This window comes from Anser anser (assembly GCF_964211835.1).
Source record: "Anser anser genome assembly, chromosome: 12".
NCBI lineage: Eukaryota > Metazoa > Chordata > Aves > Anseriformes > Anatidae > Anser > Anser anser.
Window position 1 is genome coordinate 5,435,411 of NC_139733.1, and position 16,901 is coordinate 5,452,311.

Below are 16,901 nucleotides of genomic sequence, written 5' to 3' on the forward strand. Positions count from 1 at the left end.
CTAAACTTTAAAAAAAAAAAATTTCTCGATACAAATATACTTAATTTAGCGTCTCCTTCATTTTAGACTGAATTACTAAACAGTATATTATCACAAAATTCTTCTGGCTAAGATGCAAAACAATCCATTTTTGTGTAAGAACACAGCCCGTAATACTGAAGGTTCCATTGCTCAGAAGACTCAGAAAACCCTACCTGTAAATCAAAATCTGAGACACCTCCAAGATAACTTGAGACACTGTCTAGAAGTGCATAGCCAGAGCCCACATGATTATAAACACTGATAAACTTTGAAAGATTAAAGTATTTCATCTCAAATAATATCAGTAACAAAATTATTACAAGATGGGAAGAGGAAGTTTGGCCTCATAAACAAAATATACCCAATAGTAACAAAATATGTATGATTTAATATGAACGATCAAAATTTATGTATCAAAAGTATGGGGCCATGTCAGGCAATGGTGAGTATGGGAACAGGAGTTTTTGACTTTAAAAAAGTAACAAGTAGTTCTTATTTTATAACTTATATTTATTATGTCTATTATTATAAAATCAAATATCTAACTATTTAGCAGATACTGCTTATACCAGAAAGTACAATATTTCATTGCTTTTCATGTCTTCAAGAAACCAATCCATCCATGCTCACCCAGCTATAAAATTGGCAGGCTATAAAGCTGCCAAGAAATAGAGATGTTCAAACATTCTTTTAACCAAAGCCTGACCAACCAAAGTTTGTACCTCTTAAGGAGTGTTAACACATAAACAATGTCCCTCCATTGAAAATGCAAGAAGGAAAGGTTGAACTCCATTGAAATATTTATCTTGGAACAAAGTATAAACAACATACCAACCAAAGCTATAATTCTAGTTATCTTGGTTTTCATGAACAATTTTGGCAATTGTTATATATCCCTACTGGAAGTTATTAAGAATGAATGCTTGCTACTTTCTAGAATTACAGTAGTCTATAAACTCAGTAAGTCATTGCATAGTTACATAATGCTCTTTGAACCCTTCCCTGCTGCTCCTTCAAACTGTGCTGCAGAAGACTGGGTCATATTTTAGGACTCATCCCTGTCCCCCCACCCCTACCCAGTGTTTGATATAAGGTCACCATACAGATTCATTTAGAAGGTCAGAAAATAGCTTGTTTTGTAACTTCAAATCTCAAGCAGCTGCTTTGAAATATAACACAGTCTCACCAACCAAATTCCGCTATCAAATGTGGAAATTGCAAGTAATCTTACACCTACAGCAAAGGTTTTGCAGACCAACCTCTTTATTAGACCTGAAAAATCTAACTTCTTGTTGAACAGAATTAGCTGAGGGAAAAGGAGCTGTGATCAGTACAGGGGTCCTTCTGCCATGTTCTGATACTGTTTTCAGTCACTGTTCTTGTCTGATGAATGACTCGAGTACAGGCAGATAAACAGAAATGGACTCAAACCCATGTTGGTTTTCCTTAGCTTTCCATGAAACAGGTGTGAATCCCCAGTGGAGTCTGGGAATTAACCAAAGACAAGCATTTCAACATTCAAACCATCCTATGCAGTTTTCACAGCTTGAAGGAATGAAAGATCCCTCACACGTGTAGCAATAGAAAACATAAGTCAGCACATTACGTTTGGGGAATTCCTTGTTTTAATTGCTTTTAAAAGCTAGTGAAGATAAGAAGCAACAATGACAATTAATGCAAAGAAGATGTAATGATTTATAGCAAGGATAGTGGAATACCTGGTTGTGTAATTATCTTCATGGAAGTAGTACCTTTACCTTTCCACTAAATTGAGATCATACAGTTAATTCTAAATATTAAGACTAACTTCTCTAGAACTGTTTTCTCCTAAATAATCTAAGTTCTCTGATGTGCTTTGCTCAGATACTGAAAACTTTAAAAGTGCTTATTAACATGACAGCATATGCATAGCGATGTCTTATTTCCTCTTTAACACTTTCTGTCCTGGTTCATCAGTATTCTAGAATTCAGCGGCCAGTATAATTCACAGTTTCAGACTACCGGAAACAGCCATTTTTCCAGCCCAAGTACTCATGTGTCTGCTCTTGCTGGAAGTTTACCATGGATCACCAAAAATATATATGGAGACCTGAAAAAGAAACATTACGAACCCACCCCAAAATCCACTGATTCATCATAATTCAAAAACAAGCTGGCCTGGTTGGCCTGTGCTAGCTCAGTCACAAAGCCAGTCCTCCTCCTGCACAGCTACTTATGGGAAAATTTAACTCTTGCTCTCAGAAATGCTATTATTCAGTTGTTCCATTTCACAATTTTGTCATTTCTTACTGAGGGTGGAAATTAGCAAATCACTTTTACAAAGAGCACACTAGCAAGACATGCTGTGTCAAAGTATTTATTAGTAAAGCCGATTTTTATTAGCATCTTGACTCACCACTTAATCTGAAAGAGTATCTATTAAACAGCAGCTCATTCTGTAGATTACGTAGGCAGCAATTAAAACACAATCCCAGATTGCTGATACATTTCTCCCAATACACAAAACCATGCTGTGATGCAATGTATTATCACACATACACATTGGCATACGTAGGACACGTAGCACCATGTTGACAAAGCTGCGTCAGAGCAGCACAGCACCTCACAAGGGTGAAAAACCATAGCCCTGAGCCTTGGACTGCGACTCTGGAAACAAACCACACCCTAGCTCAGACCTAAAAATGAAAAAGCCAACGAGGCAAACGAGCTGCACTTCCTGGATGACTTCATGGTGCCCCTGCACCTGTTTATTTCGGTGTGTCAGTAGGGGTAACACATCTCAGCGAGCACGTATCGGGACAACGCCGCTCCGACGAGGATATAAACAACAACTTGCACGCACGGGGCTCCGCACGGCTGCGGGGCCGGCAGCGGTGGCTCCGCAGCAAGGCCGAGGCCGGCGCCTCGCCCCGCGGGGCATTGCGCCGCCAGCACCAACGCCCGGCCCGCGGGGCTGCGAGGGGAGGCGGCGGGCGGGCAGGGCCCGCAGGGGCCGGGCGGAGGCGGCCGGGAGGCGGAGGGCAGGCGGCGGGAGGCGGCGGGAGGCGGGCCCCGGCTCGGCCCGGCGGGGGGCGGCGGCGCTGCGCAGAGCCCGGCTGGGCGGGCGGCGGGCGGCAGGCCGGGGGCGGCGGCGCCATGCCCGGGCCGGCGGCGCCCGCGGGGCCCGGTGGCGGCGGCGGGGCCGACCCGGAGGAGGGCTACGACTTCCTCTTCAAGCTGGTGCTCATCGGGGACGCCAGCGTGGGCAAGACCTGCCTGGTGCAGCGCTTCAAAACCGGGGCCTTCGCCGAGCGCCAGGGCAGCACCATCGGCGTGGACTTCACCATGAAGAGCCTGGAGATCCAGGGCAAGCGGGTGAAGGTGAGCGGCGGCCCCAGCGCTCCCCCCGGCTCCCCCCGGCCGCGCAGCCCCGAGGGGCCGGCGAGCAGCCGAGCCCGGCCCGGCACGGCCCGGCACAGCACGGCCCGGCCCGCTCCCTCGTCCCGCTGCCTGCCGGCCGTGCCGTGCCCGGAGGAAGGGCTGCTCCGCTCCTCCCCAGCTGTTTCCCGGCACAGGATGAGCCGGGCCCGTAAAACTTCCCTGGGAGCGGTGGGGCCGGCTGCCGGGCCGCTTGGGTCCTGACTGGCACCACGGGAGCGCTGGTGAAAGCCCGGCTGCAAACCCGCACCCCGGGACAGGTTCGGCTGGGTTGTACTGAGCTGCGGGGCCACCCGCTTCAGCCAGGCTGCTGGGGGCTTAGTTACGGAGCAGAAAGAGCCCCGGCTGCACCGCGCTGTGTGCAGGAAGGGCGGTGGGACTGGCAGCCTCAGAGAAGCTGGGGAACGCTTTTTAGATGAGACATACTGAAAAGTTGCCTTAAGGCGCTTTATACAGGGCGTCTTAGAAAGTGCAACTTTTGCGGTTCTCAGATCAGAACAAATCAGCCCTAAATCTGACTTCTGCTTTTCTCATGCTGGAGAAAATCGTTAGGGTTAGAAAAAGGATATTTTGTGTATGTATATATAGTGATTTTTATCCCCAGACTCTGTGGCACAAAGGCCATGCAGTGGACTTGGCCTCTGAGCACAGAAGCATCATCAGGCAGCGGGAAAGCAAGGCTGGAGCACCCGGCAGTTTGTAGGGGGCTGCTGGTAGAAAGCCCTTCACCAGTCCCCTCCACGATGAAGTCATGCATCTATCTTTACTTACTGCCACTGGGACTAAAAAGGACTTAATTCAGTCACTGCCCAGGAAAGATCATAAAACTGAAAAGCTTTTGAGAGGAAAGATAATAAAGAAATACGATAATTGCAGCTAAATTTTGGACTGCATTTACCAAAGTAGGGGCCAAAGTCCTCCGTTGTCTTTTCCTTATAAATTAACTTAGGTGAGCAGAATATTAAGCAGAGAAAGTTGCAGAAAATGGAAGAAATGAAAGCTCACCTCTCAGGAGAGGAAGAGTGTTACAAGTTCCACACCTAGAAAGGTGTTCACTTTCTTTGTAGTATTTTACCTTTTCCTTTTGTATATGGGGTTAGCTGAGGTTAGCAGTTGGAAAAGAATCTCAGTTTGTGCTATTAGTTTCTCTTCTGTGCTTTCCAGCAAGAGAGCAGTTAGAAGTGGGATTTCTCCTTTAAGATTGAAACCTGGCTCAATTTAAATGCCAGGCACACACAAAGTGACAAATGTGTCTGATCCTGGTGCCAGGGGGCTCAGCTAGGCGCTTCAGGACAAGGACAGGACTAGCCCAGGGCCGGATCTCCCCAGGTGTGCTTTTTCATATCCTCAATACTGAGGCTTGAGTGTAACAAAACCTGTGGATTATTTCCCAGTATTTTACAAATGGCAAATAAGAAGATGCAAGCCTCTTGAGGCTTCCTTTTATTTTAGGTTATCCTGTACTTCCATTTAAAAAATTAGGGATACACAGATTGAAGAAGACTACTTTAAGCATTAGTTGAAACAAGTTAATCTAATACTGCTGCTGATGATATACCTTGTAGTTATTTTTGTTAGCTGCTGAGTCAGGACCACAGCTAGAATATAAAAACATTCGCTTGGAGGTGTTTTTTTTGTTTGGTCTCTTAAGGTGTGCATTGTATGTGAAGTTTATATTCCAGTCAGGCTTTTCCATTTGGACTGAGATTTCTAGCGGTGCATTTAATCTCGCCAGGTTTGTTCAGCGTGTTATAGGAAATAGAAAATAAGTTACACTTTTGTGGGCTCCCTTACAAAGTAGGCAGATTTATACGATTAGGTGTGTATAGCTGACACATTGTACAGGTTTGATTTTGGTGTAGCTTATACTGATTCTAGGAAAAGCACTATAGCTATCTGAACAGATCATACCCTAACCAGTTAGTAAACAAGCCTGTACATGTGCTCTGGAAGAGCTGTTTCTCATTGTGTCAGTCACATGAGGCATACTTGCTTAGAAGTGTTTAAGATAAATCATTAACTGGGCTTCCTCAAATCGTGATACATTCAGGATGTGTCTCAAATCAAGTTTGCTTTACTGTTAAGATCCTCACAAAAGCATGCCAGGCAATTTCCCAGCGCTTCTCCAGATTCATTATGGATTTATGCTGCTCAAGACAAGATTCTTCATAAGGAATGAGAAGGCTTGTTTTGTGTTTAGCAAGTGGTGCAAGAATGAGAAAAATCCAGTTTTCGTAACTGGATCATCTTTAAAAGTTCTTTCAGACCAACAGAGTGTACAAAAAAGTCCCAAGGAGCATTTGAACACTACTTGCTCCATGTCCCCAGTGGCCTACACTTCATTTTTAGACAGGGTAAGGATAGTGTTACAACATAACTGAGTAACTATGAATCAGAAGCTTATTTTGAGATTCGTACAAACATTCTAAGGTTGATTGTGTTAGTGTCTCTTTATGTAAAACTGTCAACGTTTTCATTACAGTTATATGTTTCTGCAACATTTGGAGCACAAGGATTTTAAGTCTAACTTAATTTTGATGCATTTTTGTTGAAGAGGGGAAAAGAAGCATGTTGGGGGAGTAAAGGTGAAGATTCTGCAAATAACTTGTGGTTTTGTTTTTATTTTTAACTCAAGTAAATCTTTCCTTGCATCTTAAAGCTGTAGTCTTTCACATGTCTCAAATGACATTTCGTACACAACTGCTCCAGCAGCTACTGAAAGCTGACTAAGCGTCATACGCAAAGGGAGGTTACTGCTGGAGAAAGGAGCTATTCATGGACAGTCCTCCTAACAGAAGCTTTCTCTAGAGTAATAAAACATAAAGCACTGGCAGTGTAAGCATCCCCAATATGTGCTAACCCAGATTTGCAGAGATTTACCACTAACAGAGGGGAAGAACAAGTAAACTCTGTGCCATCCAATCTGTTTCTCTTCTTGTTCTTTCTTTCAGATTTCCAACTGCAATTTGAAATACTGACCAGTAGGATTATACGAGCCAGTGGTCAGTGAGACAGGCTTCTGTGAGCCACGGGCTCTTGGAGCCAATGGGACTAAAAGGGAGGCCGTGTGGCACGGAGCCACGCAGGGATGTGGCAGATCTGGCAGGCTGGGTTTTAATGGAACTTGAATGTCAAAGCTACTGGTGATGACCACCTTGATTTTGTCACAAAGGCAGATTCTGACCAGCATGTATCCAGAATTTTTCCCCTTCAGCTTTATGAAATTTCTGCAGTTTATCATCATTAACAAGAAATGCTCTAGTATATGCTGTTTAACAGGTTGCAGTTGTGGTGTGTTACACTCTTATCTCCTACGTAGCAGACTTAGTCCTACAGGACAGAGACTGCAGTTCCCAAAAGTCATGGTTGTTGACTTAATGCATAGTGAGTAAAGTCCTATTGATAAAATAATTCCATGTTCTTTGAGCAATAGAAAGAATCTGGCAAAAAGAACAAAATGGTTTTGTAACTGTTCTATCACTGTAGGAAAAGATATTTATAAAACTGTGTAACTAAGATTTTACGTAATGATAAGCAAGGACATTCCTGAGTCCAAGTCCGTGACTTGTGGCTAGTAATAATAACAAAATTCCTTTTCTTTTCACGAGCATCCTTGTAGACTGATAAATTTATAGGGTATCTTTAATGTCTACTTTATGATGCTATTTTATATTGTTTTACATACAGTGACTTTTTTTTTTGTTTATGCTATTGTTTTTCTCTCTCTTATCATATCTTTAAGAAAGTAGCAGGAGAGAACCTTTGAAAACACACACATTCCTTTTATAACAATTATTTCTTTATGTACCACAGCACTCTAATTTACAAGCTTTCTGAGCCCGTATGATATTAAGCTTCTGGGCTTTTATTCAGGCTTCATGGCTGTAAAATTTTCAGAATGTAATGTGTCATTCATTACCTGGCCAGATTGCAAATAGTATAAAATCATGATTTGTTAGCTGTCATGACTCTGGACTGATTGGAGGGTCAACTCCAAACAAACCCCAAATTTATCATGAATGGTATCAGATAAGGTAAAAGGGAGAAAAATAAGAAATACATATATTTGGAGAAAAAGACAAAAAAAAGACAGGAATAAAAGGAAAACAAAAGGAAGAAAAAGAAAACAAAGTTATGTTTATCAACATTGCTAAGCAAACACAAATAAAGCAATTGGTTATTACATGGAAGCAGTGATCTTTGATATCTAGAGGAAAGTGTAGGTCTCTTGTCAACTACTTTGACGCTCAGAACAAGAGAGCAAACAAAAATGCTGAATTCTCAGCTAACAGGGATTCCTTATTTTCAGAAAATTTTGTAGAGGAAACAATCAAATGGATCAGTTTATCCTAACTGTTCTGTCTATGAATGTTACTTTAAGTACACTGCTTTCCAGAGCTTGGTTTTGTTGCTTTTGGCAAAGGTTGTATAGATTAAGTTGTAAGATCATTTCAGTAAGACTTTTTAGGAGTAAGTGTTGTGATTTGCCAGTGTGCAGAAATGTATATTATTGTTTCTCATTTGAGATGACAGGATGGTCAGTTGGTTTACAATTATTTAGCAGAGTCTTTGTGTCCACCATTTCAATTCAGGGGAATTCTATCAAAGCTGCTATAGTTTGAAGAATTCATAGTACAAGAGTGACATTTTTATATTTGTAATGGAAGTTATCAGCTACAGTATATACTTAGTGATTATTAATACTGCTTCACAAACAAAGATAGACCTGAACTTCCGTGCTTCTCTAGAAGAATCAGGAAAGTACTTAATAAATTATGTAGGAAGTGAGGGAGGGGGAGAAATTATTTAAAGTATCTCGAGGCCATTTGATAAGCATTAACCATTGATAAACTATGTTTATCAGTGCGAGATGAGTGAGTCTGCGTGAAAACATTTGATAATACTCATTTTCTATGCTCTTTGGTCAGTCTGTCACTCATCATTTTCAACACTGTCAATTTCTGCGGTTGAAACTCTGCTTTCTTTGAGCCTGATCAGACAACCAAGAATAACCTGCCAGAGAACCATCTTACATCTCACCACCTCCTGATTTAAGGGCATGTATGATTTGCTGGAGTTTGTAGCTACATGTGGCTTCCCTATCCTTGCTCCTCACATACTGTGAATGTGTGTGCTTGTTAGTTAAGGCAACACACTTGTGAAGAGTTTTTAGTCATCAGACAACCAGGTTTGTAAAGTAATTGCACAGATCTCATAAAATGGCTGTCTGTGTACAGTTCCACAGCACCATGCAGACTTGGTTCAGATATATGAGACCTGTGCACACTGATGGATCAAATAAACAGTTCAAATACTATAAAATCTGAAAACTATTGGCGTATGCACACAAAGTCCAAAGTGCCCACAAAATGTTTGGCTTATTTTACCATTCATGGCCATCCAACAAGCATGGACATATACATAAATATATGGAATGCTTACATATATTTTTGCATAGTGTTTTCTCAGCAGCCGTACAGGGATCCTATGCATGGCTCTCAGATCATGAGAGTTGACAGTGCCAACCCTCTTTGAAGCACACCTCTTTGAACTTGCTTTCTCAAACATGATAGCCTGCAATTACTTATTTTCATGCGGATATATACATATTTTTAAATCTGAAGTAATAGAATCACAGAGTATTTCAGGTTGAAAGGACTTCAGGTTTCCATCCAACCTCCTACTTGAACCAGTCAGCTGGGAGAACAGACCAGGTTGCTTAGGGCTTTATCCAGTCTGGCCTTGAAAACCTCCAGGAATGGAGACTGCAAAACCGCTGGACAACATGCTCCACTGTCCTCATAGTGAAAAATCTTTTCCTCACATCAAGTTGAAATATCTCCTGGTTCAATTTTTGTCTGCTGTCTCTCATCCTCCCACCATGTGCCACTGTGAAGAGTCTCGCTCAGGCTTCTTGATGGCCTTCCCATCGGTACTGGACAGCAGCTAATAGGTGATCTCAGTCCTGTTCCCATGCTGAATAAGCCTGGTTCCCTCAGCCTCTTCTCATAGAGTATGTAGTCCGGTTATCTGACTATCTTGACAGCCTTCCACTCAACTTGCTCTAGTTCTTTAATGTGTTTCCTGTGCTAGGGACCCAAAACTGGACACAGTATTTTAGTTGAGATCTAGTATGTGCTGAGTAAAGGGGAATAATCACCTTTCTTGATCAACTGGCTTCACTGCTGTCCATACAGCTCAGGATGCTGCCAGCCTCCTTTGCTGCCTGGGCATGCTGCTGGCGCCAGCTCAGCTTGCTGTCTGCAAAGACCCCCAGGGCCTTTTCAGCACAGCTGCTCCCCAGCCAGTCGGTCCCCAGCCCACATCATTGCAAGGAATGAATGACATACATTCTGTGCATGCTCCTTTCCAACAAGAAAAGATGAAAAAACAAGTACAAAAAACGTTCAAGACTTTGTCTAATGTACTTATGGAAAGCTTTGATTCCACAGTGATTATACGGTCCTGAAAAATCGTACAGGAGTTAATAGCAGGTTTAGCACTTTGCTATTCAGTACCAGCCAGTGCTAAGAGCTCTGGTGTCCAAAAATTTCAAAGCTAAAAGCAGACCAAAATAACCAGCTTCTGTAGTAAAGTGGGCATTCAATAGTGAAACAACTAGCACAAGAAAGGTAGCTTCTTGTCTTAGTTCATTTAGGGTATTCTGTTCTGGCCTTTTGAACAATGGGTGCTTATCTGTTCTTTATCCAGTCTTTGTTAGTTACTGGAGATGGTCTCTCTAAAAGCCTCCTACCAGTCTCTTATTTCATAGGTATGTTCTCTCAGTGTCCTCAGTTGAATTTAACACAATTCTCCAGCAATCCAACTTCTCGTTGTCTTTCTTACACCAGAGCTGCTGCCAAGGTGATTACAAAACCGGGAATTGCTTAAAAACAGTTAAAGTTGCTAAGTGACATGTGGCTTTTCATCACACTATTTACAAAGCTCAAGCACTTAAATCGAGGAAATAAATACTGGAGAACCTCACATCACATATGCAGTATATGACACATTTATATCTATTTTTGCAACCTGTGGTTAGTACAGTTTATTTGGTATTGTTTTGGTATTTACATCTAACTTGTACTAAGGAACTTTTAAATGAGAAATATTGAGCCTAATTTTTTTTCAAAGAATTTGCAATTGCTGTATCTTGTCAAGAGTTACATGCATGTAAATAGTTTAGTGGAGAGACAAGGTTATTGGATTGGTTCACACCCACCTTCAGCAACAAGTTAAACCGAACAGGCATATTTGGGATTGGTCCAAGATGGTTTAGCCATTGCTGTAAAGGGTAGTTGCCCCAGGAATGTGCAACTTGCATGCTTTTGGTACCACATGGCTGTGTAATTAGTGCTAACTCTTCAAACAAAAGAAAAATCCTTATTTTTCAGTTAAATCTGTGAATGAAGGTGTACAGTGAATCAGATTAACAGCTCCTAGTTTCAGTGCAGAGGGAGGACAAGGATATGCAGCTGGGATGGCAAGTCTTTGATGACAGTGTGGCCTTAGTTTTGCTTAAGCAAGTCATTAAACCATGTCCTTATTTGACTGACTTTGCTTGAAACAGTGATCACTCTTCTGGCTCCTGCCAGCAGAAGTGACGGGAGCAGTGACAAACAGGTGTGTCATTTGGTATCTATGTTTGCAAAGTATCTGCTTATGGGTTATGTCACACGACATAAGGTCTAACACATACTGTAGTCTCAGCATTGAAAGCAAAAACACAACAAACTGAAGATCTTGTAAAAAGCTAAATGATTCTGAGTCCTTACATAAAAGAGAAGTGACAGTTAGGGAGCATGAACTTTAAACTTCCAAGGGAAAGACCCTACCTGGAGGATGTTGCCTTGGAGGAAGACTGCTGCTTGAGCTCCTCAGAAGGTGAAGCTTTTCTGTGGTCTGTGCTGTTCCCAGCAGGATGCTCAGGGCTTCAGCAACTTTGTACATTTAGTCCTGTGAACGCACAGACATAAAAACTTGAGTAAAAAATGTCTGGGAGTGCTGTAAGAACTTCCTGGTGTCACTGTGAGGTTGCTCTATCACTGTTGACAGCCTGTGGAGATTTGGGAGGACCAGAGAAATACAAATACCATACTTATCTTCAGAAAGAGCAAGAAATCCTAGGAACTACAAGCTGGTCAGATTCATTTTGGTCTCTGGGAAAATGACGGAGCAAGTCCTCCTGGAAAAATTAAGATTTTATCTCACTTTGAGCAGGCAGTTAGCTTTGTCACCTCCCAAAATCTGTCCCAACTTCAATGATTCTGTGATTCTATGGAAGGTACATTCATAGAGGTTTTCAAAATCCATCGTAGAGCGTTAAGTCCCAAGACTAGCTTGCTCAGTCACTCTACAGGTAAATCACTTTTTTTTTTTTTTTATTCCATGTGAAAAGTGTAAGCTAAAATATTTTTTAAATTTAAAAATTGTATAAATCTTCGATACGCACAGTATCTCAGACCTGTCCCAGGAGTTGGGTAATCACCATTAGCTTTGTTTTGCACTTGACCTAAACAAATGATGAGATTTAAAACTGCATAAAGGACACAAAGGTCTAGTGGGAGGCTTGAGTGCAGAGAACATCAAAAGCCTGCTATTAACTTCCTAGTCTCAGTAATTGTCTGTTGTCTGCTCTAGATCATTAACTGTTACATTAATAAGCATTGTTTTGTTGTTTCCCATTTTCTGAGTCCATTGCAGTCCCTTCTCCTTCACTGAGAAAACTGGTAAGAAGTACTTTTTTCATTAGATTGATTCCTTTGAAGCTGTACATATATTATTTGGGATCTAGATGCTAGTTAGCACAGGAAAGCGATCTGATCAGTACAGCTTTTTTCAAAGTGAAAGTTTCTGCTCAAACGTGCAGCAGAGTCAGATCATGGAAACAAAATACTAATGTGCAGAAGAAATAAATGGAAATGGTTCTGTATTATTTGGTATAAAACATCACTGAAGTTAAGTTGTAGTCAGTTCTTTATAAGAAAGAGGTTCGGAGAGAGGGAAACAAATAAGTAGCACATCCACAATATGGAAGGATTAAAACACCCAAGAGTGTGTGCTTATGTCCTGTCTCATTTAAGAGGAGATGCAGAATATACTGAATTGTACACGCAAATGGTCTCTCATTTATCATTTGGGAAAAGAAGGGGAAAAAGGGAAGTGAAATAGAAGGACAGAAAATGTAAAATTATAAAGAAAAATCTTTGGTTTCATTATTACTATATATTGAAGTCAAGAGCTGTGAAGGATTCAGAACGGATTAGTGATTTGTATGGAGAATGAGAATGTCTACAGGTACTTTAGATTAGAAGCTCCTGCGACATAAACCATTGTGTTCCAGGACATCAGACAACCCACAAAACAGGATTTGAAAAGAAATTTTCCCTACTAACAGGATATTGTGTTTGTCCACTCTCAATTATTTGGCTTCTTCCTCTGGAACATCTGGTACTGGGAACTCAAAACCTGATACTAAACTCATAGTTGTTATGTGCCTAGATTTAGGCAAAAGTACATGAGCTGTGCATTTCTTCTTCCTTCCCAGATGCAGTCTGTTCTTGCACCTAAAAGCTGTCAGGAGGCTGAGTCTAGATGTTTGACTGACTATTGGAACCTAGAAATGTTGGCATTTCTTTTATACGTTCTTTTATGCCTTCTTTTATGGATTTTATGTATTCTATATATATTGTTTTATTTGTCTCTCATTTCCTTATCAAATAACCTTGGTGCTCTCAGGTGATACTACCACCGCCTACTTCAGTTGTTACTGCCTCTGTAGCAGATCTGGCAAGACTCTGTCAGTACCTCAGCCACTGTGCTAGTGAAAGCCCACCTGTAGTTTCAGTAACACACCAGAAGATGAACTGGAGTGTTTTGGCTCTGGTCTTCTTTTCATAACTCTGCTAGAGAAAGTGACAAAGGGGTAGGGCTGGGCACACCAAAGTGATAACTTCATAATCTGCCATAGAAGGATGCATCAGAGCTTGTCTGCAGCTCGCCAAAACATCTCAATGCAAATAGAAATTTAAGCAGCCAAAAGCAAAAAAAAAAAAGTTCTCCAGTGTACATTGCTGTCCTTAAATCATGATCAAAAGACTAGAAAAATGTAATGCCACAATGTATTACCTATAAGGGAGATAAGGTTATTATAACAAGGCTATTCAATCAAGTCCTAGCTTTTGATTCAAGAAAACTTTATATATACTGAAACCTTTACTGGCCAGTATCTCATTGCATGCTTTGTTTTATTTAGTTGCAGATCTGGGACACAGCTGGCCAGGAGAGATTCCGAACTATCACGCAGAGTTATTACCGCAGCGCCAACGGAGCAATCCTAGCCTATGATATCAGCAAGAGAGGCTCTTTCTTGTCCATTCCTCGCTGGATCGAGGATGTGAGAAAGTATGCTGGTTCCAACATAGTACAGTTACTGATTGGTAAGTTCAAGTCTCAGAGTAAAAATATTAATACCAGCACTACAGGGTACTGTGCAATGTACTTAGTTGCAATACTCATTAAGATGGTTAAAAGTTTTGGCTTTGTTTGAAATTAAGATGTATGTAATAGAGCTGATTGGAAATTTTCCAAGTTTTTTATTTTTTAATCAGGAAATGCTGATGCATGAGACAAATGTTTTTAAGATGCCTATCTGCTTGAATGAAGTTCTGTTAAGAATTAGGGAGCTTTGTATCAGAAGCCAGCTTGGAAGCCACACTTTGTGCTCGCTTAGTGGAGGACTGGGTACCCAAGATTTCCAGGTTTTGAGGCAGAGCTGCTATGGAGCTGTTCTGGTGATTAGAATCGTAAGGTTTCCAGGGCAGGAAGCTCCATGGTATCAAGCAGGCATGTTTTAGGGGACTGGGACACCCACATAGTTCATGGACTGGGGATTTTGGAAGGACTTCATGGCAGCCAGAATTCATCAGTTCTCTTGGAAATTCTGCCTCCCAGCCGCAATGTTTCTGAGTTAGACACCGTTCTCAGGGCTTGTAGACCTGCTAGTGTACCTTCAGTGTTCTAGATTTCCCTGGGAGCCAGAAGACTGCTGTTGTTTTCACATTGTCTTCCTTTTCTTTCCTCACAGAATGGTTTTAGCTTTGATATTTCCTCCTTTACAGTCTACAGCCGTTGCTCTCCAGTTCTCTCACCTTGGTTGTTGACTTTTCGTGTTCTACATATGAATCATACAGAAATACATGACCTAGTCCAACCTCCTACTCAAGGCAAGGCTAACGTCAGGTTGGTCAGGGCCTTTTCAGTTGGATTTTCTGAATCTCCAAGAATGGAAATCTCTGGAAAACCTGAGAACCTTATGCCCTGGCACAAATAGCCATTATAAATTTCTCTGTTTGTTTTTATTTTTCTTCCAGGAAATAAGTCAGACCTAAGTGACCTTCGAGAGGTTCAGCTGGAAGAAGCTCAGAATCTGGCTGAACACTATGATAATATCATCTGTGCCATAGAGACCTCTGCAAAAGACTCCAGCAACGTGGAGGAGGCTTTTGTGAAGATGGCTACAGAGCTCATGATGAGGCATGGAGGCCCTGTGTTCAGTGAGAAGAATACTGATAGCATCAAGCTTGACAGCAAGGACGTTGTAGAAGGATGGGGGTGTGCTTGCTGATACGAGCTAGGTGAAATCCCTAACTTTACTGGAATTTAGATGGTGCTTCACCCTAATGCTGAGTAGCACAGTAGCCATATTTTCCTCCTCCTGTGAAACCAGCAATTTTGTAGAAGTTAGTTAGACACAATCCTGTTTGCTTTGGTGTCTTTTTTTAAAAGGGGACTTTTGAGAGGTAGTCGTAAAAGTCAAGCCCTCTGAAAAACTTACTCGACATTTGTCCCTACCATTTTCTTTTCTGTGACCTTCATGCCAGTTACAAAAGTGGAGGAAAAATCTTTGAACCAGAGATGGTTCCCCAGTAGGGAAACAGATGGCTGGAAAAAAGACTGCCACATACCCAAATTCTGAAGCAATTATCATGGGATTGTTGGCAAAGAAGAATAGGCACGCTTGACAGCGTCTCTAAATGCTCAGCACTCCACCAATGACCAGAAGGCCTAGAAGCGACAGAGAGTGTCTGATAAAGGTGTTTCAATTGTCAAAATACCCATCATTTTGATTACAGGACCAAATAGTCATCTGTCCAAGGGCATATGGATTGCTAGCTAGTACTGGAACAGGCCCAGGTGGGACAGCCTTCTCTCAGGTTTTGTTTTCATTTTTTTAAGTTATCATTTTAATAGATTGCAAAATCACCCTGAGCGATATCACCACTTGCTGTCAAGCAGGGTTGGACCAGTTTAGTTATTTTAAATACAGTCTTGAGGAGAGGGTAGGTGTATTGCATTTGTTATTGTTTGCACAGGGATAGCTCCCTTTTTCAAGTGGGTATCATTGATTTTTTTCCCTCAAGTCTATCAGTTTCATTTGAAATTACAGACCTGTGCCACTGGAAACAGCAACTGGAGAAACCTTGAACTGTATGGTGGCTGTGATCTCTTGCCATGTGCCTAATGGCCATATACAGGGTTAATTCTGGTCGTACATTTGGTATTAGGTTACCCAAGTGTTCACTGATTAAGTGGCATAAGTAGGATTTGGTTGGTTGGATGGATTTTAACCGTCTTTTTAAATACAACATGGGTGTGTATTTGGAAAGAAGACTTCAGAATAGCAGAAAACTGCATGCCCTGCAACTTCTTGGTTGTAAGAGTCTAACATCTTGAGTGATTACCTCCCACCTTTGTACTCATCTGCATCTCTCCCTGTCACAAGTTACTAATTGCTCTTTATTTCTTGAAAACTCAGCAGGGAATTTCTTTAACTGTTGATCAGAAGTCTACATTGTTAAGTAAAATAGATCTCATAACCCAACTACATATAGTTGCCTTTAAGATTCAGCTCTGTACTGCATGTTGTAGATACAGTCCAAGTACTGGTGGCAGCAGCCCTTCCTGGATTTACACTCTCAAGCACCTTACAAACTTGGATTTGCAAAGGGAGCAGAAGCAGGTTTATTTTTAAATCTGCTGTTAAAGCAAAGGTGTTCAGAGGTGCAAGTGATTTCTGCAATCCTCATTCTTTAAAGGAGCTCATTTACAGAAAGCACTCACTTGAACTGAAGTCACTTGTCCCTTTTGAAAATCTTGATCAAAAAGGACCAGGTGGATTGGTTTGCTACTAGGGCTACACCTGTCTTTAGCCATTCAACATATCCAGTATCATGAAAATCTGGAAGATTTAAGAAAGGGCTAATGGATCCTAATTTCAATACTATTCATTTTCATACAGAAAATATTAAATCATTCTTTGGACTTCCTGTTTGTGTTTTTTGTTTGTTTTGTTTTTAACTATGAAGTAGATTATTGAAGAGTTGCATATGTTTTGTGGCCTGTTTGCTCCTAATCTAAGGGAATAGTTTTCAAGTTTTATAGTTGTAAGAGTGAAAGGGCTT

The 16,901-nt window shown here is 41.4% G+C and overlaps 2 protein-coding genes across 6 annotated transcripts in view; one reads left to right on the forward strand and one right to left on the reverse strand.

The window, feature by feature from the left end:
• Positions 1 to 3,096: 3,096 nt before the first annotated feature.
• Positions 3,097 to 16,766, forward strand: RAB43 (RAB43, member RAS oncogene family). Of its 2 annotated transcripts, none has more exons than XM_083796457.1 (3): positions 3,097 to 3,381; positions 13,700 to 13,877; positions 14,811 to 16,766. In XM_083796457.1, exons 1-3 carry the CDS (start codon positions 3,157 to 3,159, stop codon positions 15,062 to 15,064), a joined length of 657 nt encoding a protein of 218 aa, XP_083652583.1. In that variant the 5' UTR covers positions 3,097 to 3,156; the 3' UTR covers positions 15,065 to 16,766. The 2 variants fall into 2 exon arrangements, with proteins under 2 accessions (XP_083652583.1, XP_083652582.1); XM_083796456.1 differs by having other exon boundaries at positions 3,099 to 3,381; positions 13,694 to 13,877.
• Positions 3,707 to 16,901, reverse strand: part of LOC310880522 (haloacid dehalogenase-like hydrolase domain-containing 5) — a 36,601-nt gene continuing 23,406 nt past the window's right edge. For all 4 annotated transcript variants that reach the window (XR_014571740.1, XR_014571741.1, XM_083796448.1 and 1 more), the window contains one exon: positions 3,707 to 11,394. Coding sequence is in view for 2 of the 4 variants with exons in the window: in XM_083796445.1 (XP_083652571.1) it covers positions 11,364 to 11,394 (31 nt within the window). In the remaining 2 variants the exon portion in view is untranslated. The remainder of the gene's footprint in view (positions 11,395 to 16,901) is intronic.